This window comes from Cladophialophora carrionii (genome assembly GCF_000365165.1).
Source record: "Cladophialophora carrionii CBS 160.54 unplaced genomic scaffold supercont1.6, whole genome shotgun sequence".
Classification (NCBI taxonomy): Eukaryota; Fungi; Ascomycota; class Eurotiomycetes; order Chaetothyriales; family Herpotrichiellaceae; genus Cladophialophora; species Cladophialophora carrionii.
The window spans coordinates 2,937,853-2,960,403 of record NW_008481831.1 but is presented as its reverse complement, the minus strand read 5'-3'; the positions used below and the strand labels follow the sequence as shown (position 1 = coordinate 2,960,403).

Sequence of the window (22,551 nt, the reverse complement as noted above, 5' to 3'; positions counted from 1 at the left end):
GAAGGAGACTTGCCATAACAACTTGCAAAGGTTCAGACAGCTCCATAGAGCAGTGACCCAGCGGAATGAAAACCTGTCGACGTAACAGGAGTCGAAATCCCCCAACCCCGAGGCCGGTACCGGTAAAAGTGTTGAGACTGATTACCTACCAGGATAAATCATATACAAGATCCACGAGCATGAGCACACAACACCGTCAACTCCAGGGAAGTGCCAAGGAGTGGACAAATCGTCAGAATCAGGACCGGGTTCTGTGCTTGAAAGAGTTTGAGGACGTCAACGATTCTGAAAGACATCACAGAGAAAGGTCGATGAACGAGGTGATTTCGCCTCTTGTCTAATCTCAATGTGGTTATGGGTCGGTCTCTCATAAACTTGAGGCGGTGCTGAAAGACACAGGAGGCAGAGATTATGTTCGACTCGGCCAGAGATCTGTCGAAGTGATGTCTTTGAGTTTGACCTTTGAAGCAGTTGCGCTGTCCTCATGGTAAGCAGTCCCGTCCAATCCACAGTTGCGACGGTCATGGTTTGGCAACATTCTGAGCATGGAAGTCTTCCCGAAGACACTGCAGCCAACTTGTCACAGTAGATATATCCCGACAATTTCGGACCGTGGCCTTGATCCCTAGTGTCGAGGGTGGGAGACGCGGAGACATGCGACCTCCTCATTGACGGCACAAGCTGGACTCTCTTGGGGGTTGCGCGCATTTGAAAGATGCGTCCCACACATCTTCGAAGAATGAGGCATCAAACCGACAGTCCTATCCATCTCAACCTCTTTGAGCTCAGCATGTGCCGACGAGTGGATAGATGACTGTTTTGCTGAAGTGGTGAACAACCATGAGGGGGGTTGTCATCCTTGGTATGATGAGAGATTCTCTCTGACACCAACTGCTTTGTTGCGCGGACGTGCAGTCGGCCAGCCTTCGAGCTTGTCGCAAGAGCATGAAGCCATGCAGGAGAACTGTGGGCTCTTTGGCAACATGATATTGCTGACCACCAAAGCAACGCAGTTGAACAGGAAGCCGAGGAGACACACGTGAAGCGACATAAGCAGACGCCGAAGAGTGGCCATCCCAGGAGTCTCATACACCACGTCGCATAAGATATGCATGCCGCCGGAGATGGATTCTGGGGAAGATGTGCAGTTAGCAAGACGGAGAAATAGTCGCCGCCCGCTGCGGGAACTTGTGCTGTACTCCACGCGGCGTTAGCTACGTCGACGGCGTTAACCAGAAGGCGTGTCTCCAGTGTCAGTGTCTCCAAAGGCCCTCGCTAGACTCATTCCAGCCCTGGGATCCATCAACGACAGAGCTGCTATGCTTTATTTGGCTGCTGAGAGATCACCACTAGATGTTGCAAGTTTGATGCTGGAAGCAAACTATTCGGCCGAATCGATGGCGATGAACCCAAACACCAGACTAGCCAGAAAGAGCGAGGGTTTCTCTTCAAGCTCTCGCTTCTCGGCGATGAGGGTGCTCCGTGGGGAGGGAGAGGGGAGGACGAGGGGAGGACGGAGAGCTGCATTCCTTCGCTCTTGTGTACTGCGTACTCCGAGCCCCAAGGTCGCTGCACACAAGCGGGTAATGAGGGACAAGTACTCCGTACGTGGTGCTGCCTTGCGTACGTGGCTTCCAGGCAGCCGCTACGAGTACGGGCATGAGGATGTACTGAGCAGTAACTGAGTTAATGACTCTCTCCGTACTCGTTATGTAAATCTAGACTGACTGACGTCGACGTGCCACCATCGGTGCCGCGTCCCTGCTGCTGCTGCCCTTGCCGAGTCTCTTGCTGGCGCTCACCTTCCCCTCCCCCACAGCTTCACTGTCTCGCCCATCTCCCATCGCCCATCGCCCATTTCCCATCGCCCATCGCCCATCCTTATCCTTATTCAGACAGGCGGAGAAGAACAACGAGAGGAGCCCAAAGCACTGCCACATTCATCACCACCTCGGCCAGATGCGCCCTCACAACTGACCTCATATCCCACTCTGCCACTCGGCCGTTGCTCTGCTTCTGCCACTGGCCAGCCAGCTCAAACACTCGTGATCGGCCTTTCGCACAGAACAATCTAGTCTTGGGCGACCTTTGCTTGCGCACATCCTTAAATTGAGACGCCTATTTCTCTTCCCGGCCACGACTAATCCCCTGCGGCGTTGCTGTCACTGTTCTGTTGCCACTGCTCGACGTTGCACTGCAACTCCCTGCGCCCCATCCTCTGCCTCGTTTAGAGCGACTCCTTCGCGCCCGCCAACCGTACCCTCAGCGACCCTTCAGGAGCTTGCGCCGTCTTCAAGCTGGCGGGCACCACCGATCGGAGATCCTCCTCTGGGGGGTTTCTCAATCGCGTCTTTGGAGGCAAGAAAGAGAAGGATGCAGACACGGACAACGCGCCCCCTCGGATCAGCGCTGACAGCAACCACACTACCCCCACCTCTCCTGGTGGCAGCATTACAGTCAACACGAATGACCTGAGTCCCAAAGGCGAGAGCAGGAAACCAGCAGAAGACCCCGCCCCATCACCTACGGCCGACGCGAAGAAGCGCCGGAGTAGTAGCGCCAAAGCCAAAGAGATATTCACCCAGGCCAAAAACTCGCTGATCCATGGCGACAGGGACGGCCCTCAGACGCCCATGCAGAAACTCTCCAAGACAGATCCCGCCCTCAGTGTGCCCCAGGGCTCCCTGAATAACTCGGCCGGCGAGTCGCAGCCTACTCCCAACTCCTCTTTCCTGGTAGGTGTGACGGAAGACAAAAACAAAAAATGCCGTCGCACTATGGAAGACACTCATGCATATCTCTACAACTTCCTCGGCACCCCAGCCCCTGTGCTGGCCTCGGCCGATAGTTCACTCTCCAAAAAGAGCTCGCGGGAAGACAAGAATAGCTTGACGACGATCCCCTCAGACTCTGGGCAGCATGTCGTCGAGACGGATAATGGATATTTCGCCATCTTTGACGGCCACGCGGGCACTTTTGCTGCAGAATGGTGTGGGAAGAAGCTGCATGTCCTTCTGGAAGATCTGATGCGCAAATACCCGAATACGCCGGTCCCGGAACTGCTTGATCAAACATACACCTCTGCTGACAACCAGTTGGAGAAATTGCCGCTCAAGAACAGTGGATGCACTGCCATTACTGCGGTCCTGAGGTGGGAAGACCGCGTGCCTACCAACCACTCCGCGACAGGGTCGCAGGCCATTGCAAGTCTGGCAGCAGCGGCCGCCAAGGAAGCAGAAAAGAACGAGAAGAATAGCGAAGCGTCGAAGGATGCCAAAGACTCGACTCCCCGATCGAACTCCACTGCTGAGGCGGCAGCCGCAGCGATCCAAGAAGCCAAGCAGAAAGCCACCCGACAACGAGTGCTCTATACCGCTAATGTTGGCGACGCTCGCATCGTGCTATGTCGGAATGGAAAAGCCCTCCGTTTGTCTTATGACCACAAAGGTATGGATGAAAATGAGGGACGAAGGATATCAAAAGCTGGTGGCTTGATTCTGAACAATCGAGTGAATGGGGTATTGGCTGTGACACGAGCATTGGGCGACTCGTATCTAAAAGACCTGGTCACCGGGCACCCGTATACGACTGAGACAGTGATTCAACCTGATCAAGACGAGTTCTTGATCCTGGCCTGTGATGGGGTAAGTCTAACTGTCCACCTTGTCTTGACTTATACTGATTAAAGTAGCTATGGGATGTTTGCTCAGATCAAGAGGCGGTCGATCTCGTTCGCAATATCCAAGATCCGCAAGCTGCCTCCAAGATCCTCGTAGATCACGCCTTGGCGCGTTTCTCCACCGACAACCTGTCAGTAATGGTTGTTCGCTTCGACCCGCAGAAGCTGCAAACAAACACGAAGATGGACATTGGAGTCGAAACAGATGCCAACAAAGACAAGTTGGCCATCAGTGAAGTGGAAATGATTGTTGGCGAAGCCCGACGACATTCTGGCGTTGCCCCGGAAGGCGCCGTTTCGGATCAGGACTCGGAAGAGCTGATGCAGACCGTGATCAAAGAGCAGGAAAATGAAGACCAAGAGGCGGGACCCGAATATACGCCAGAGGGCAGGCCCGAAGCAGAGAGGATATTGTCCGAAAAGAAGTCGGAGCAAGTACAGAATGGAAGTTGAGTTTGGTCGACAGTTGGATTCCTCTGAGGGTTTGTGTTGTATGAGGCGAGGCTCAGTCTTGAACCACATGAGAAAGACGACACTTAGCTGGTCGGGAAAAATGTCCAGATGAGTGGTCTGGGATTCGCACCAGGCAGGTCTTGGTCCATTGGTCTCCAGTGGGCCTCGAGCATGCCGGCTCTTGGATAGAGCGCATCTCCTCAGACCAAGTTGGAATCATGTCTGAAAGATCAGCGACATTGGAATGGTACGAGCAGGACGCTCAGACGGTTCGAGGGATCAGTTCGTAAATGGATGGTGATATGATCCAAGGCATCAGCGGGTTACAGCGGCTCGTCCAAATTCGGCCTCATTCCAGGATTGTGTTGTACAAGTGATTCATACAAATCCCTGATGTTTGTCAAGCAAGAACCATTCCTAGGCTGAAAAACAAGACCCATTCACTTACAGACGACTCGATCTGGGGGGGCTCGTGCGAGAGCGAGGCTTCCCAAGCGAGCGGTTGCTGACATAAGGATACATACTGATGATACTGGTGATACGGGCCCCGATTTCTTGGGGCTGAAGTCTGAAGTGATCCGGGATCCCTTGGAATCTTCAGCCATGAGCTTCGGAGGCCGTCGCCGTCATTTTCAGCCGTTCAGTCCGTGAACAAGCATACTGTGACAGGCCTACAGACGATCGCGTGTGAAGCTGAAGTACGAGGTACTGTGTTGGGGGGTGTAGAAGCTGCGAAGGGATGATACGTACCACGTGCATCTTAGAGAACCCAACGCCCCTTATTGGCTCTATCTTCTGCTTATCAGCTTCCCTGCCCTCTGAGTGGCCGGATCAGAGCTAACAGCGGCCCACCTTCCCGAGCTGCTGCAAAGTTACGTATCCTGCAATGTATTTTGCAGCGGCAAAATTACCTACTGACCCTAATCTTCCTCAACACCATCCTTTTTTCCTCACTCAATCCTCTGCTTGTGCCCTCTCCCCTCCTCTCCTAGCTCTTTCCTTCGTGATGGTCTCGACAGAGTCACCTTGAGCCCCTGACTCTGACAAAGTCGACCGACATGGCGGGCAAACTACCGTTGCGCATGATGCCAGGCGTCCCTATGGTGTCATACAGGCCGCTGTCAATGCGAGCTCTCTCAACCTGTCGCAGGTCGAACTTCTCAGTCGCAAGTGCTTTGAAGCCGTCTTCATTACTCCCTCGACCTCTGGTTTCACAGTCGTTCCGCCGATCCTACGCCGATGCTCCTAAAGTCGAGCTGTCTCCAGAACCCAAACCCCGGCGACGGTTCAGGTTCCTTCGCTGGACGTGGCGATTGACCTACCTCTCTGTTCTCGCTAGTCTGGGATACATCGGCTATCAGGTCTATGACCTCCATCATCCTCCAGATCAATCCGACCCCGATCCGAGCAAGAAAACTCTTGTCATCCTTGGTCTGCCGCTATCTTTGATAAGTGCCCTTCCGAGCTAACGCGGTGCAGGTACCGGTTGGGGCACCGTATCTCTACTGAAGAAGCTGGACACGGAAAACTACAATGTCGTTGTGGTATCGCCGCGCAACTACTTCCTCTTCACCCCCCTGCTTCCCTCCTGCACAGTTGGCACCATCGAGCACCGGTCTATCATGGAGCCCATCCGCAACATCCTGCGACACAAAAAGGCAAATGTCAAGTACTATGAAGCGGAAGCCACCAAGATCGACTATGAGAAGAGAGTTGTGTACGCCAAAGACGAATCAGAGATCAAGGGTGACGTGATGGAGACCGAGATACCCTTCGATATGCTGGTGATCGGCGTCGGCGCTGAAAATGCTACCTTTGGAATCCCCGGTGTCCGCGAACATGCTTGCTTCCTGAAAGAGGTCAACGATGCTCAGAAGATCCGCAAGCAGATCATGGACTGCGTCGAAACTGCGTCGTTCAAGGATCAGTCTCCAGAGGAGATCAGGCGCCTTTTGCACATGGTCGTTGTTGGAGGTGGTCCCACGGGTGTCGAATTTGCCGGCGAACTCCAAGATTTCTTCATGGAAGATCTGCAGAAATGGGTGCCGTCGATCAAAGACAGTTTCCACGTCACTTTGGTCGAGGCTCTCCCCAACGTTCTTCCCATGTTCAGCAAGCAGTTGATCGAGTACACTGAGTCATCGTTCAAGGAAGAACACATTGAGATCCGGACGAAGACGATGGTCAAGAACGTTACCGACAAGTACATCGAAGCAGAAGTCCAGAAGCCCGACGGTAGCAAAGAAATCGAGAAGATACCATATGGATTGCTTGTTTGGGCGACCGGCAACGCGGTGCGCCCCGTGGTCAAAGACCTCATGTCTCAAATCCCGGCTCAAGCCAAGGCCCGTCGCGGGCTCGAGGTCAACGAATACCTGGTCGTGAATGGCGCGGAGAATATCTGGGCTGTCGGTGACTGTGCGGTCGCCAACTATGCACCTACCGCTCAGGTTGCCGCGCAGGAGGGCGCTTTCCTCGCCCGTCTTTTCAACACCATGGCCAAGACGGACGCGATTGAGGCTGAGATGCGCGAACTGTCCGCTAAGCAAGCCAACGCCAAGTCGGATGAACGCAAGATCATTCTGGAGGAGATCAACGAGCGACAACGGCAATTGCGTCGCGTTAAGCAGATTGGTGCCTTTAGCTATTCGCATCAAGGATCATTGGCGTACATTGGAGCGGAGAAGGCTGTGGCCGACGTCAGCTGGTTCAGCGGTAACATTGCCTCCGGAGGCACCATGACCTACCTATTCTGGAAGAGCGCATACCTGAGCATGTGCTTTAGCAGTAAGTTCCTCCCTTGGTTTCGTCTCCGACCATGGGTGTACATCTAGCTGACATTTTTTTACGTAGCACGCAACCGTATCCTCGTCTGCTTCGACTGGGTCAAGGCCAAGTTCTTTGGCAGAGATGTGTCTCGAGAGTAGCGAAGGGAGAGACACGGGGAACAAATGCGGAAGACATCTGTCTGCGTGTGGTCGTATAACAAGGGATGTTTCAGGGATGTTTCAAAGGGCAATTGCCTGAAGCGCAATCAGCTGCTTTGCAGCCTTCATTGGGATTGTATTACTGGCGGCTTCGATACGGAAAAATGACGATTGGTGCCTGTTTTTGGCATAGACTGCACGCGTGCTTGGGAGATCTGCCTGCGCTATGCGAAATGCTGTACCTCGAAACGTGCCTCGAGCAATACGCCTTTCCAGAGCCTCAGTGGTACGAAGTGCATCTTCACATCGAGCTGATGGAAAGAAAAGTGTATCATCATGCTCTGTTGGGCTATCTAGGTGCTATGCTATACAATGTCGAATGTTCAGTACACCATAATGCTGAGTCCTTCCCTCAAGCCCCTCTGGTCCATTAGTGGATGTATATATCGTCACACTCTCAGGGAGGAACGACCGATAGATAGCATTGCGGTCGAGTGCCGGAACGACCACCGCGCACGAAATAGCTTTGTGGTTCTCTATACATCCGAGGGGAGAACCCTTTACCAGTATGTGGTGTTAGGGCAGACACTCCTCACGGAGAGGAGCATAGAGTAGCACCCATGCTCTTCCCATTCACCAGCGCTCATGTTTAGACGCAGCTGGCTTTACCACAATTTGTCGCCTTCGTTCCTCTTGGCGGCTCTGCCGCCCCTGGCACTCTCCCTCTTCAGAGCCTTCAACTGCTCCTCGCTGAGAGGCTCTTTAAAGTACAGACTTGCCATCTCTCCCTCCTTGACGGTGTGGCTCAGATATCCCCGGTGCTTTGCGTCGCGATAGTATTCCAGATCCTTTCTAGAGCTCGGATCCGGCAGTCTGTAGCGAAATCCCATGGCCTTGACACGGTTCTCGATGGCCTCTGCGCCCTCGACGGCCAGGTGCGGGTTGTTCAGCGCCACGGCGTCCCAGCGCATCGAGACGAATGGATGCGTGGAGCCGGCCTTGATGCGCCGGATCGCCTGCGCGGTATAGAAGCGCGTGGTGACCGTGCCGCCCAGTGCCTCGACCGCAGCAATTGCCGACTGCGACGCCCTGGACACGACGATGTGGATCGGGGTTTTCAGATCGGAGGCGCCATTGCCCAGTAATTTGACGCCGTCTTTGATCTGGCCCAGCAGACGCGATGCACTCAGCTCTTTCAGCGTAATTGGTCGGGAGGCGTCGAGGCGGCCCTGGTCAATCCAGGACTGGATCTTGTCCAAGTTGACGGGCGACATGTCGTTCGCAAATCTGGAGGCGATTCTCTGTCAGTCACCGGGTCCAGCTGCCATTTCGTCATGTACGTTATTAGTCTCGGGAGTTGGACTGACTGATTGATGAAACCATATTTGCCGTGCACGATGTGCTCGGGCGTTTGGCCTCCATTGAACCCCTCTGGCACTTTGCCGTGTTGTTTCTGTCCGTCTGAGCCCCTGCCGGATTTACCTCCTTTGCCTGACGCGGGACCTCGCCCTCTTCGTATTTTTCGATTGTACGCCCCAGGCCGGTCGGACAAGGAGGTTAGGACGGAGGCATGCCGTCGTTGAGGGGATTGAGGTTGATGGTGAAGAAAGGGAAGGAGAAAGGCTGGGATCGCCGAGACCGACGGTGCCGCTCCAACTGATGCAGAGGCAGATGGGAGAGGGTCGCATGATAGGGCTTTCAGCCGCAGTGGTAGACGAGGAGGCATAGCGACTGGAAATGTGTGTAATGAGTGTCACCAGCAGGGTAGTTCTCAATGTCGATTCCGAAAAGTTGAAGCTCCGACTGCGCGTGGCGCGTGGCTCAATGGCTGACCGTACTGCCAAGGCGCTAGCGGCCGACGCAGTCGTGGATTCCAACTGCCACCCAGTCCTTTCCCACCCCTGCTTCCTCGTGTCACTGTCATTCTGATTTCAGTAAAGAACTCTGTGGCCCTTTTGTTACATATACGGAGCGAGATCCCGCTTACGTCGAGCATAGTGAAGGCGTTACTCCAAGGTGAAGGGGAGCCGGTCTTGGCATGTGACACGCCATCAGACTTCTGATGATGCTCGCCTTTTGTGGACTTGCTGGGTACATTCGAAGAAACAAACCCGGATTAAATTTAAGCTTCATTTGAAGAAGAGATCTCCGCTATCACGACCTTCAGGAGCATGGAAATATGAGCGAGTGGCACCATGAAGACCCAAGAGATGCGGGCTATGAGGACGAGTTTGGGTGACACGGCGAGCAGACTACATTGAAGGAGAAGTTTTTGCTCAGGACATCATCACTGTCCTCGACTATTTACATCGTAGCAACGAGAATTGGGACTTACGAATCCCATGGCTTGGTTACTGCGCGTCGTGGTCTTAGGCAGGGCATTTGGTGGAACTGAGTTGGGACCTATGGTTAAACTGGCAGTTGGTCACGGTAATTGATTTCAGTGACTTGCTTCAAGCCATAATATCATAAGATACAAACGCTAGTCCAATGGGCGACTTGTGCCGGGGAGGTGCCAGAATATATTGATGAGGACAGGCGCAGAAGAAGCAACATGTATATGACTTGACACCCAGTCAAGGGAACCAACATCACGGATATGATGAAGTCCAGATTGAAATCCTCTTCTCGGGAAATAGATGGCATAGTTACTCCGTACGTCCTTAATCCTCTTGCTCTTGTTATCCCCGTTGTTGAACGGAACATGTGAGCCTGGTACCGTAAAAGTGCTTCACACTAACTCCACCCAAGCTCCACAATGCTCAGGGCACTCATAGCGCCGGTCAACAAGGTTTCGGCTTGTTGGCCCCCGTCGTCCAAAGTGCCAGTCAAGACAGCCAGCCCCTAGTGCCCCTGTCCGGTTCAGCCTTGCCTGCTAACTACCCCAGTACTGTACATCTCGAGGCGCGCAGCAACATTACCAACTTTAAGTGGTGGCAAGAGCTAGATTATCATCTTACGACCGACTTTTCGCATGAGGCTGAGCATCGAAGTCGAAGGAGTCGATCCTCGCTCCAATTGAACCCAGCTTGAATCGCTTCGAAGCTGGCAGCCGCCGAGTCTGGGTCTCCGCGATTACAAGCCTCGCGGGTCAAGGTGCATGGGCATTGCGCCAGTGCATGAAGGTCGTCTTCCGGGGATCAAAGCGCTTCCCGAGGATCTTGACACTGTTGCCTACTACTGGCCCAGCGTCGTGCTCTTCCTTGCGTCAGTCACATCATGTCGACAATGACCCGTGTCTTGTCCGTCTGTCTATAAGCACCGAGTGGCTCGCTCATCAGGTGGCGACCACTCGATTGGTGCCACGTTGAAACTCCAGAGGGCAGGGGTGGCATGGCTTCATGCACCCTGGGCCCAAGGAGAACATCAGGGAGAAGTCAAAGGAGAGGGGCCATACGAAGCGGTCGTTTCCTCAACTGCCGCTATCTCTCATGAACCTCGCCGGATCGTTTGAATTCCAGCCTCACTTGTTCTCAACAGGCATTGTTAATCTTTTCAATTCAGTGTTGCCGATCTACCCAGGGCTCTCAGTAGGTCTTCGCATCTGGGTGAGAAACCTTCGAGAGACATCCTTGAAATCCAGTAGCAACAATGCCTATTGAGACTCTATCAATCACCACGGCTTGCGTCAGCCTAACTGAAAATGTGGACGCATTGACCGCCCGCATACAATCGTTCGTTTCTCGTACGTGTGATTCGTACCGCGGCCTGGACGCTGTGTCGGAAGAGCTCTTCTCGCTTGGTCTTTGCCTCGAATATCTGAAGAGCCATTCAGGCAAGTACAACTGGTATTCCAGAATGCCCGCCTCTCTAGTGCAGACGTCTGACACCGTGACAACTTCGATACAGTGGTCATTTCTCAGCAAGTACCTTGGCCACTCGAGCGCAGGGTCCAACCCATCCTAGCTAGTACCGGCGAAGTTGTCGCAGCTGTGGGCGAAACTTTGATCAAGTTGGATTCTTCCGATAAATCTGGTGGCACAATAACCTGGGCTGAAAATGGCGCCAATGATTTGAACAAATTGAGCCTCCGGCTGCAATCTCACAAAGCTTCGCTAGAGATCGCTCTCACACTGTTGACCTTGTAAGTAACATCCTCCAAGCAGCATGGGTGTCGTTATGGCCAGGTTTAAGGAAGGCCAGACTTCGCAACGCCGTCGTCGACGACGACACATCGAGCATTCGCGGCGATGTCATAGCCGCGGCTTTCACTGTTGACGAAATAACCGCCGCTTTGTCGGCAACCCCGGACAATTTTGCATTGCAGTCGCGAGTACGATCTACTTTGCATCAGAAGAGCCAGGCGGCGGGGGCGCCAGAAGAGCTCATTCAGATCAACACGGCCCAGATATTCGAATTTAGAAACAACGACGGGCATCCTGGCAGCACTGATACTTCAGGTACAACACCGGACTTTGAAACCTTACATGGGGTGGTACTTCCCGACTTCAGGAGCAAGACGGCCCCGGAAGACCCCGGCTACAGGCTCCCTCAAGGAAGCATGAGTGAGCTTTCACGTGGAGACATCCATCAGCTCCCTCAAGACGACGCTGGCCCCCCAAATACTGTTGCCATAGAAATGAACAGTCCGAGGGAAAGTGAAGAACATGTCGAATCCGATTTTGAGGATTCAGAGGACAGTCTCCCCGAAGTTTTTGGACTGATTGCCGCCGAGCAGGAGGTGAGCGAAGGACACGGCCTTGGCTGCTTTTGCCCGTCGACATCCCGGAACACCGGTCAGAATATCAGCGCCTGGGTTGATTTCATGAAACTCGGGTTTGAAATGGGCGTCGGCAGAGCTCCAAGGGACAGCAGCTCCCTAGGGGAAAGGGATATTGGGTGGAGCAACGGCACCTACGAGCGTGAGGCGAAGCATCAACAAGATACTCCCCCAAGCAGTCCGACAAGGCCAAAGATTCCACCACTTGCTCCTGCGCTAGACGTGGTGACACCTTCTCGGGCACGACCTGGACCGTTGGCGGAAGGGAGAGCACATACTGAGAGCGTCTTTTCAAAGCAGGTTGGGCCCTTCTTCAGGGCTCCAAACCCGCAGTTGTCACCTCCTCCCTCCCCAAGTTCTGAAAGGCACGCGTCAATCAAGACAAGCGCCATCACCGGAAGCGAAGGGCCTAGATCGCACGTCATGAGAGCGGTCGAGGAGATTGAGCAGAGGAAGAGGTAAGAGACGTCAAAACTCTGGGCACTACAGTAGCCACAGACATACATGTCGTGTCAGTCCGGTGAAAGGATTGTTGTTCATCCTGTCGATGCTACGCTCAGAGGCTCTATGTTGCGAGCTTAGCTGACAGATGGACGCCCATCACCCGACAGGCCTGAGTTTTAGGGTGGCTCTAGGATAGTTTTTGGATTTGCCAGGCAGTTTGATCGACTGGCACGCGAGTGATTGGTTGAGATCAAGAGATTTTTTAATGACCATAACGCCGCTATGATCACACGTTGTCGCCAGTATACATCCCCCTCTTTCTGGATACCTGCTTTTCAAGGCATGATCTTTGAGTTTGGCTTCGCAATGCTGCCGTGCCTGCCACATAGGCTCCGGGCTCAGCGCTTTCTGATGAGACTATTCTGTACCTCATCTGGCGATGGCGCGGGTGGGTATCGAATCTCGCCTAAGTGACAAATCCAAGCTGAACTGGAGAAATCTCATCGATTTATGGAATGAGTCCCACTCCGTGTTTGTCAATCCTCGCTTCCCCGCACTCTGGGGATTGAGGCTGACTGTGGCTGGTGGTGAGGCTGAGCTAGGCCGGATTTTGATTCGCCCTCAGCCACTCCGTGCCACTCCAGATTGGCAGCGGCTGCACCTCCTGAAGCCAAATCCTGAAATTTCTTGGTTAGAGAGAACTCCTCCCCTTTAGAACGTCTTTCAACCATGGGTCGGTAAGGCTGGGGAGCAGGGTGGGATATTATTTGCATTCTCTCAATTGCATCGCTAATGCTGTCAATCGTGAGGTGGATGACTATGTAACAAGAGCCCTCTGTCCGATGGTCCTATGAACAGCAACACATGATGGGTCCCATTGAATTCAACAAGAAGCGGATTCTCCTGCTCATCGCGGGTGTCCTTGCGTTCTATATTGTCTTCCATGGTCTCTCCTTCTCGAGTACCGACTTCAGCGATATCGCCTCACAACTACCAATCCCGAACCACCTAACCCCGACCGAACACAAACTGCCGCCTTCAGCGCCAGATCCAGATGAGATATGGGATCTGACCCCTACACCATCACTGGTGCCGGCACCCGAGGATGCCGCTGAATCCGATGCGCCCGTGTCGGTGCCACCAGTACAACGCTTCGACTTGCACCCGATCGCGCAGCTGATGCAAACAGCCGATGCGCAATGGCGAACCTACGAGACCGCGGTCTCGACGACTTTCAGGCAGACGGTGGAGAAATACCGAAGCAAATATGGCAGACATCCTCCGCCAGGCTTCGCCGAATGGTACAAGTTTGCGCGCAAGAGGAACGTGTTCAATATCGACGACTTTGAGCAGATAATGGATGACCTGCGGCCGTTCTGGGCGGTCAACGCTTCCGAGATCCGTATTCGTGCAGCTCATATGTGGGAGAATTTCGACTTTGGGGTCTCGGTTGTGCATATCCGCGATCACAAAGTCGTCAAAGTGGAGAATCCTAGCTGGCGGTCCGAAACAATGGAGAAGGTGATTGAAAAGTTCATCAACCATCTGCCGGATATGGACATTCCCATGAATCGGCTGGATCAGCCACGAATGGTCGTGCCGTGGGAAGATATGCAGCAACATCTACGAGTCGAGTACGACACTCGGGTGATGCCACCCGAGGTCATGGACAGCTTCACGAAGGACCAGCTTGACTTACGCGACATGAGCATTCTCGACAAGGCTGATGATCATTCGACGCGGCTGGATGATGAGTGGTTCTTTGCGCCGGGCAAGCAATACATGGAGATTGCCGCAAAGGGTTGCCCTCCAGAATCTCCCGCGCGATCCAACATGTCCACTGCGGAGGCGGACCGTCTGTACAAGGAGCCCCTTGCAGGTTTTGTTACCAACTTCAACCTGTCAAGTGACCTATGCACCATCGGGCCCGCAATCCAGGACATGCATGGCATGTTGTACTCGGCCAGCAGTATCATTGCCTCTCACAAGCTTGTTCCCATCTTCGGTGAATGTAAAGTCAACGTCAACAATGATATTCTCTTCCCCGCGAACATGTACTATCAGCATGATGATCGATATGATTACAACGACAAAGAAGATCTGGATTGGCGCGAGAAGCAGGACACCATCATTTGGCGTGGCGTTACCTCTGGCGGTGTTCAATTAGCTGATAACTGGGACCGAATGCATCGCCAGCGTCTCGTCCGGCTTCTCAATGGAACCTATATGGGTATGGCAGCCGAAGAGGTCAAAGTCCTCATGGAGAAGGATACTGGACCAGAGAAGGTCAACACCACCTACGAGCCATTTGAGAGATTCCGGCCGTCCGAATTCATCAAACAGCACAGCGACGTTGGATTCACCGAGCCCATGTCCTGTATCCCCAATTGCTCGTTCTACAACGATCACTTCACCTGGGTACCGCCCGTATCGCTCACCTCACAATTCAAATCGAAGTACCTGATCGATGTGGACGGGCATTCCTTCTCAGGCAGGTGGCACGCTTTCTTACAGAGCAAGAGTCTCGGACTGAAGGCCACCATTTTCCGAGAATGGCATGATAGTCGGCTTCTGGCATGGCGACATTTTGTTCCAGTGGATAATCGATACGACGACCTCTACGCATTGTTGACGTACTTCATCGGCTATGGCAAGCCTTACAAACAGCACGCCGACGAGGGCGCAGACCTCAACTCGCAGGTCTTCATCGCTCCGCACGATCAAGAGGCCCAGAAGATTGCGAGACAGGGTCGTGAATGGGCGAACAAAGTACTGAGGCGAGAAGATATAGAGGTATATATGTTCCGACTCCTATTGGAATATGGCCGCTTGATCGATGATAACCGAGATTATATTGGATATTCGGGCGACGGCAGTGAGTTGGATAAGTTCGATGCCGGTGAGGAGAATGATGGGCGATGGGGCATAGGAGGATGGAGGTGAAGGCGATGGATAGCTCCACCACAGTTCATGCAGACTCCTGGACATCGGAGACGATCAACACGGCTCACAATCAGCGATAGCTCAAGCAGGTCCCAGCTACATTTTCAGAGGGACCCGGAACCCGTCGATAGCATCTCTCCGAGCTCCCGTCCTGGATACTATGTCAACACGAAGAGCACTTAAGTGACACGCCACAATCCTCCACAATCCGACGTATTTGTCACTCGGTCCATATGCCGCGGAACGTGGAAAGAGACAAGCCTTCGGAGTATCGTCGCGGGTTCTGTAGATGCACTGCGCTCGCATCAGGGAGCAAGCAAATGTGAAGCAGTTCTTATTCTAAACGCCGCCCTCCAGACGCCTACCCCGTCGGTTCGCACGCCCACGAAGAAACGCAGCATCGGCTCCGCGAGGAGTACAAGACGGCGCGGAAGGTTGCATATCAACGAGATGCGGCGAGCATTGGGGTCTTGGACACAGCAACAGGGAATATGCGGCGGAAGGTGCTTTACTAGGCACAGGGAGCGAGGTTATACTGTCGCACAGGCAGACCTCCTCCAAGCATACTAGCACCACTTCTTGAGCACCTTGTCACCGCTCACTTCTTCAGCTTCTTCTTCAATCGTTTTTCAGCCCTGACATCCTTCTTCAATCGTGGATCCACAATCTTGTACCTCCCCTTGACGCCTCGTGGCCGACCCGCAACCCCGCGATTCACACCCCTCGCCACCACCAATCTGGCCTTCTCCTTGGGTTTGCCGCTCTTCTTGGCGGCACGGGACATCATCCTGGTGATCGCGCTGGCCTTGTCCTTCTCGGACATGCCCTCGTCTTCCAGGAGGAGCGCCGACTTCTTGCGCAGCTTCTCGAGCCGTTGCGCGGCTTTGAACTTCTTGCGCCCCTTGGCTTCCCGCACCTTCTTGATCGGCCGCGCGTTCAAGGCGCGTAGTTTCTCCTTGATGGCCAGGGCGGCCGCTTTCGTGATGGGCCGCTGGGGCTTTGAGTGTCTATCCTCGTCGTCGAGGAACCAATCGGGCAGACCGTCGACGTCGCGGAACGTGTATTTGTTGAAGTTGTCATCGAGGAGGTCGCGCGGGGTCTTTTCACCTGTCGCGAGCGAGTGCGCTAGCGTCATGGCTTCGGCGGTGATAATGTCGATGTCTAAGTGGCCGGAGGGGGTGAGGGGTTCTTCTGCTGCTCGAGGAGCAGAAGCTGTCCTTTTTTCGGGCTCGGAGTCGGACTCGGAATCCTCGGCTCTCATGGAGTGTGCTTTCTTCAGGGCGGACTTGAGAGGCTTACTCTTTTGCGCGCCTTCTGATGCTTTGTTTGGTACGGTGCCGACGGGCGGTTTGGCCTGGTCTGATGACTCGTCGTCCATCTCAATCGCACTGTCTTTGTCATTGTCGTACTCGTCATCCTCGATGCCCAGGCCCTGGAAGATATCTTGGTCGAAGAACATTGCTGCTTTGTTGGACAGTCCTTCTTGCCTCGGCAGTTCTCTCATCGAATAGTCATCTTCCGCGTCTGTTTCGACATCAGTCGGCTCGTTGTCTGTTCTATCTCCTTCGTCAGACAAGCCTTCCCACTCGTCTGTCTCTCTATCCTTTCTCGCTCGCTTGGCTCGTGATTTTGCGTCGGCTTCTTCTCTCCTTTGCTGAAAGGATTCGTACATCATGTCGAGTTCTCGTTCGAGTCGGTCGGCGACTTCGTCTTCGTCTTCGTCTTCGCTTTGCGTCTCGACTTCTGAGACCTCTGATTGTCCGCCCTCGCCATCCGCCATCTCTTCGTCCTCGATGCGCGGGGGATGAGCAGCCCTCTCGGCCGTCTTGATGCTGAACATCGACCCTTCTCCCGCTGGGCCGTTCTGCTCCAGCCCGATATCAAACGGCGCGGTCATGTGCATCTGCATCCTGACGATCTCTTTTCTCTTCTTCTCATTCTCTTTCCGGCGTTCCTTTTTCTTCTCTTTGCTATCCTGGTCCCTCAGCCTTTGCAGTTCTTCCTGCATCTTGAGCTCTTCATCCATGGACTCGACCTCGGCGACCTCATCTCCTTCCTGGTCTTTCTCCTCTTCTTTCGCCTGCTGCTTCTTGGCCTTGGTAGACATGCCAAACTTGTCGCGAACCTTCAATCGCCAACGGAGCAACGTGCGGAATTCCTTTTTCCCCAGGACTTTCAAGTCTGCGCAACATTGTCTGACTTCAGCGGTGGTCTCAGGTAGTCTGTCAATGGTCGCAAGTGCCAGATCACCGTTCGGTGGCTGCTCGAAACTGAGAGTGTTGACCGAGCCAAGAATGGCGATAGGATCGGTCGTGTGGATGAATTCGCTGACGGGCACTTCCTTATGCTGTGTCCAATCCCCTTCTTCGTAACCCTCTCGCTTCCTTTTCTTCTTCTCCGGGTTGAACACTTTCGCCTCGTTGTTAGGTGTCGGCTCCTGGATCTCCGCGAAAACGTGCTTCGGGTCGAGGAATTTCGGATCCAGCTTCTTCGGTGCTTTGAAACCTCTGCACACGACAAAGATTTCCGCGGAGACATTCCTCGAGGACGGAGGTTTCGTCGCTTCCACTGATGTGAACAGCTGTTTAAACACCCAGAGCAGCGCATTGTAGTCCTTGGACCGGAAGACTTTTGTGACGAATGTGCCTCCCTCTTTCAAGAATTCGGTCGCCAGCTTCATCGACTGCAGCACCAATTCTGCTTGCGAAAATGCGTCCTGCACCCACGCTACACCTACGTTGGGCGCACCGTCGTGCAACACAGTATCCGCTTTCATATGCTTGATGTGCGATCGGATAGTCGCCCGGCACTTGTCTGTAGTGATATCGCTCTGGAACGTAATGACCCTCGGTATAGGCTTTATGGGTGCCAAATCGACACCAATGATGAGACTCTGCGCAGGCATCGTCTCGGCCGCAACTTGACACCATGATCCGGGTGCGGCGCAGAGATCCAGGAGTACTCGACTCTTTTCCAGGAAGCCATATTTCTTGTTCAACTGGATTAGCTTGAAGGCGGCTCGAGCGCGGTAGCCCTTTTCTTTGGCGAGCTTGTACCACTTGTCTGCGACATGTCAGTCATTTAGTCAGTTAGTGGCCAAGAGATGGAAGTGGCGGGGTGACACGTACCCAGACGGCCCTTGCCGTGTTTCTTCTGGACCGCCATGATAGAAAGACGTCCCCAGAAGATATAAACGGCTTTTCACACTGGCTGGTCTTCTGCGCAGCCAAGGGAGCGAATGGGGTGCAGAGCGCAACCTCCTACAGGCCGTGATCCAAATCTTTGACCGAAAAATCGAGCCAAGATTTCGAACTTCTTTGCCGAGGTTGTTCCGACGAGGCTGCGCTAATGTCCCCCTCGGGAAACCTTCCCTGTTTGCAGTACCATCGACCTCCAGTTTCTATTGCTTTGCAGCTGGCAGTTTCTCGTACGCAGAAGATGAAAGGGTGAACCGCTGCCGGCGTTTCGTGGGAGTCCAGGACACATGGCGCACCCGTCGGCATCGCGCAGTCTCTTAGGACTGGTGAGGAACTTCAAACAGCTCAATGTTACAGACCCGTTGACGGTACGACTGATTCGTGTTCCGATACAATTATCTCGTCTTCTAACTTTTTGAAAAGCAATGTCTCGCGCCTCGTCTCAGCCGCAACTTTGCTACTCAGACAGAACTGCCCATCTCAGAGATGGCCAAAGACATCGACGCTGGCATTGATGCCTCGAAAACCAAACTCGAAGCCCCTCTCCCCGGAATCACCACCTCAGCGTCACCAGCAGAAGTCTATGCTCTCGACCACCCTGTCCTTGCGACACGCTACACCTGGCCTCGAATCGAACCCTCGGGCTATGCGCTCTACAGTCCGAAATACCTTGACGCGCCTCTCCGCCGAGATATCCTTCACCGCGCGGTCATCTACGAAGCCGACATGACCCGCCAAGGCACTGCGTCCACGAAATGGCGGTTCGAGGTCCACGGGTCAAATCGCAAACTATACCAACAAAAAGGGACCGGTCGCGCTCGAGTCCGAGATAAAAAATCACCTATTAGACGAGGAGGTGGCGTCGCTTTCGGACCCAAACCCCGAGATTTCTCGACAGAACTTCCGGAGAAGGTGTATCAGCAGGCATTTCGCATCGCGCTGAGTTATCGCCTCAGGAAGAACGAGTTGATCATCCTCGACAATCAGATAACCCTGCCGGAGGACAATTCTGCGCGCTTCCTGAACAATCTCTTTGAGGCGAACCAGTGGGGACAAGGCCACGGTCGAAGCCTCTTGGTCACGAAGACCCTTGAGAAATACAATCCTCGAGTCTTTGAAGCGATGGACACGATTGGTGAACACGGCGAGCTCAAAGACATCGAGGATGTGGACGTCAAGGATTTGTTGACAAGCGGGCGAATCGTCATTGAACGCTCCGCGTTGCTCAGGCTGCTGTGTCGAGCACATTCGTTCGAAAGTGGCGGGTCGTGGTTTACCTTTGGGATGCCCATATACCATGTCAGGGAGAAGTACCCGCACCTACAGCCGGAGCAAATTGTACAGTATTTGTGAAATAGAGGTATTTGGACTGAATGATTGCATGCTGTTTGGCCTGGCATATCGATTCATGGCTCTGTTCAAACCACATCCTGATAAGACTGGTGGCTTTCCTCGTAGTGAGGAGCCAAGTTGTAAAAGTGTCCTGCTTCTGCAATGGTTTAACAGCAGGCTGCTGCAGGAGCTAATCAACAGTTCCAGCAGATTTCTCCTCCTGCTTTCGCTGCTGCTGCTGCTTTCTCTTTCCTTTGCGTTTTGCCCCCTTGCGTGTCTTCTGATTTGGCTGTCGACTTCCAGATCTGGCTTCAATGTTCCGCACTGTGTCTGCATCCATCATGGTTTTCACATCTCTGGGTCGTTCACCTACCTCGTATCTGTGCCGATCTCGGTCTCGGTCGGTCGACGGCGGGCCGGGATTGGAACCCTCATATCGTCGCTGGCGGTATTTTTGTCTCTGATCTCGGTGTCTTTTATACCCAGGTGACCGCGATCTTGGTCTGCCGCGGCCCTTGTGACGCATATGAGACCTCGCTAGCGCGAGATGATTGGACCCCGCTGGTACGGCCAGTCGTTCTTCTTCCTTATTCGACAGTCCACTTTCTGACAGAGAAAGCGGTGAATGATCTTGCGGGTCATATCGCTCGTCGAACGTTGACGAATGTGAATCATATTGGTCGTCGTTTGCGACGTGGCTCGAAGTGATATCCCGAATTCGATGCCAGAGCACGTCAAATGTGACTGGGGGTCCATGACCAACATCTGCAAAGGCGGGATCGTCTTTAACTCTGGGCCAGAGTACGGTCTGAGCGACCGGCCGTGACCATGAACTGTTTTCGTTGTCTTTGCAATTTCGGAGATGTTTTGAGACGATGACGGGTTGCTGTGATTCTATGAGGTCATTCTCGTCCATGGTGGCGCCGAGTGCTTGAAGTCTTCGTTCTACAGGTGTGGCTAGATCTGCGCCTTGAAAAGCAAGCAGAGTCGTCTGGAAAGTCGAGAGCACTGAGGAATTTGTCCGAATCAGCGTAGCCGTCCGCCTCCTCAATCCCAGAAGGATCCTCTGTTGAGCAGGAGCGCCAGCAACCCTCACGAGGTGGAGGGACGGGCAGTCCCCCAAGGTTGCGGATCTGATCCAGATGGTTATTGATATAGCGGTTGGAATCTTGTAGCTTTCTGTCTTGAGCTGCAGTGAGATCGTCTCTACGATGTGACCCCTCAGGATCGTGATAGTTCACCCGCTGAAGTTCATCGTCCTTCTCATGGAGCTTCCGAGTTAAGGAGTCCTTGAGAAATCTTAGATCTTCGATAGTAGTTGCAAGGGTCTTCTTTTCGCTGGTGAGCTTGTTGATGAGTTTTTGTTGCTCGTTGATTTTGCCATCTTTCCTCTGGATGATGCGACTTTGGTCATTGAGCAGCCTGTCGAGGTCCTGCCGATCGCTGTTTGAACTTGACCGAGCTCTAGGTGAACAGCGAGACGGGACTCTTCGTGAATGATCGGGTTGGATAAGGTCATTTCGTGCGTGGTGTTCCGATCGTGCACCCCTAACATAATGACGGTGTTCCCCACGTTCAGCTCCTCCAGGGAAACATATGTCATGTTCCGGCCCAGCTGCGCCTAGGATGCGAATGCCGTGGTGTCTCGGTGGTGGGGAGTTTGGAGCCGAGTGCCTGGTTGTCAGTCCACAGCTTGATCAGTGGGCAGTCCGCTCAACTTACCAGTCTGGTTGAGCCGGTTGGCCATGATAGTATCTCTGATGGTCGCCGTAGTAGTTATCTCCATCCCAGCGCTCATTCGTCCTGTTGTCCTTGGTGAAGGGGTGGCTCCCACCAGATACAGTCGCTGCATAATCAGTCGAGCTGCACCCTTGCCCAGAGGCCATGGTGCTGTAGGGAGCGTGCTGCATCCTAGAAAGTAGTCAAATGTCGCACTGATGATGTTGTCCTTCGAAGGGAGGAGGCGAGAGTAATCTCTCAGGGAATTGCGCGCGAGACTGCCTTGATTTGCTCGCAGAACAGAAGCACTGGACACGACGGGAGTGAGGGAATCATACGCGTGTCGAGCAAACGAGGGCCGCAAGCAAAGTACAGCTGCCGGTAACCCAGATTATCCACCGCCTTACAGAGCACATCAGGCAGTAAAGGCCGTCACAACGGAGGAGAGATGCGTGATGAAAGGCGAAGGTTGAGAAGACATTTTTAGAGACCGAACTGCCTGTCACTGACAGGTAGGAACTTGGGCTATTGCGCATATTGATACTGCTTGCCGCTTATACTACCCCCAACGCCGTCATTGAGCTGCGTGTTGGAGTTTCTTTGTCTAAAAGCCCATCGCATTTCGATAGAGCTTTCACGGTCCTCTGCATGAGCTGGAAACCAAATACTGGCTTACAGGGTGGTGTTGGGGCACACAGCCAGGAGACAAGCATCTCTCACGAAGATCACAGTGAAAGTAGACTCACTCAACAACAGGCAACGAATTATAGAGATGTCGAGTATGTAATGTGAGCGACGTAGCAGGGAGGAGTAGGAGTAGAAGCGTGACCTCTTGCTCCTTTTGAAGAACATCCGCGTCTAGCCTGAGAAAAAAAGCTGTCTGACAGGAATATGCTACGGAGGTACGGAGTACTGTGTACTGGACCGCACAGTTTCAGCTCTTTGCAACACCTGACACCGTGTCGACACCGAGAAGTGGACGCCGAACACGCCCACGTTTTTCAGTCAGACTGCCACTATCTCAAGAAGTCGACGTTGCCACTTCGTCCCTTCCATTTTTGGGTCGCGCGCAGACGCTCATTATATCTCTGTCCACGCCCATGCCATATTTCTGAATAGCTTTCTGTGCGTCGTTGG

At 53.6% G+C, this 22,551-nt stretch overlaps 8 protein-coding genes across 8 annotated transcripts; 5 read left to right on the top strand and 3 right to left on the bottom strand.

The window, feature by feature from the left end:
• Nucleotides 1-1,586: 1,586 nt before the first annotated feature.
• On the top strand, nucleotides 1,587-4,132 carry G647_08042 (uncharacterized protein; the record flags this gene model as incomplete). Its single annotated transcript, XM_008732354.1, has 3 exons — nucleotides 1,587-1,604; nucleotides 2,232-3,644; nucleotides 3,692-4,132. The coding sequence occupies 3 exons, from the start codon at nucleotides 1,587-1,589 to the stop codon at nucleotides 4,130-4,132; spliced, it is 1,872 nt and encodes a 623-aa protein (XP_008730576.1).
• A 1,058-nt stretch (nucleotides 4,133-5,190) lies between these two features.
• Nucleotides 5,191-7,059, top strand: G647_08041 (uncharacterized protein; the record flags this gene model as incomplete). The annotated part of the gene is made up of 3 exons (XM_008732353.1): nucleotides 5,191-5,563; nucleotides 5,612-6,919; nucleotides 6,986-7,059. The coding sequence occupies 3 exons, from the start codon at nucleotides 5,191-5,193 to the stop codon at nucleotides 7,057-7,059; spliced, it is 1,755 nt and encodes a 584-aa protein (XP_008730575.1).
• Nucleotides 7,060-7,724: 665 nt separating this feature from the next.
• On the bottom strand, nucleotides 7,725-8,785 carry G647_08040 (ribosomal protein L15; the record flags this gene model as incomplete). Its single annotated transcript, XM_008732352.1, has 2 exons — nucleotides 7,725-8,346; nucleotides 8,427-8,785. The coding sequence occupies 2 exons, from the start codon at nucleotides 8,783-8,785 to the stop codon at nucleotides 7,725-7,727; spliced, it is 981 nt and encodes a 326-aa protein (XP_008730574.1).
• A 1,865-nt stretch (nucleotides 8,786-10,650) lies between these two features.
• Nucleotides 10,651-12,241, top strand: G647_08039 (uncharacterized protein; the record flags this gene model as incomplete). The annotated part of the gene is made up of 3 exons (XM_008732351.1): nucleotides 10,651-10,847; nucleotides 10,949-11,143; nucleotides 11,203-12,241. The coding sequence occupies 3 exons, from the start codon at nucleotides 10,651-10,653 to the stop codon at nucleotides 12,239-12,241; spliced, it is 1,431 nt and encodes a 476-aa protein (XP_008730573.1).
• An 849-nt stretch (nucleotides 12,242-13,090) lies between these two features.
• G647_08038 (uncharacterized protein) lies at nucleotides 13,091-15,166 on the top strand (the record flags this gene model as incomplete). Its single annotated transcript, XM_008732350.1, has 1 exon — nucleotides 13,091-15,166. The coding sequence occupies one exon, from the start codon at nucleotides 13,091-13,093 to the stop codon at nucleotides 15,164-15,166; it is 2,076 nt and encodes a 691-aa protein (XP_008730572.1).
• A 598-nt stretch (nucleotides 15,167-15,764) lies between these two features.
• G647_08037 (ribosomal RNA large subunit methyltransferase J) lies at nucleotides 15,765-18,331 on the bottom strand (the record flags this gene model as incomplete). Its single annotated transcript, XM_008732349.1, has 2 exons — nucleotides 15,765-18,229; nucleotides 18,295-18,331. 2 exons carry the CDS (start codon nucleotides 18,329-18,331, stop codon nucleotides 15,765-15,767), a joined length of 2,502 nt encoding a protein of 833 aa, XP_008730571.1.
• Nucleotides 18,332-18,849: 518 nt separating this feature from the next.
• On the top strand, nucleotides 18,850-19,716 carry G647_08036 (50S ribosomal protein L4; the record flags this gene model as incomplete). Its single annotated transcript, XM_008732348.1, has 1 exon — nucleotides 18,850-19,716. The coding sequence occupies one exon, from the start codon at nucleotides 18,850-18,852 to the stop codon at nucleotides 19,714-19,716; it is 867 nt and encodes a 288-aa protein (XP_008730570.1).
• Nucleotides 19,717-19,885: 169 nt separating this feature from the next.
• G647_08035 (uncharacterized protein) lies at nucleotides 19,886-21,581 on the bottom strand (the record flags this gene model as incomplete). The annotated part of the gene is made up of 3 exons (XM_008732347.1): nucleotides 19,886-20,703; nucleotides 20,792-21,369; nucleotides 21,418-21,581. 3 exons carry the CDS (start codon nucleotides 21,579-21,581, stop codon nucleotides 19,886-19,888), a joined length of 1,560 nt encoding a protein of 519 aa, XP_008730569.1.
• Nucleotides 21,582-22,551: the final 970 nt, after the last annotated feature.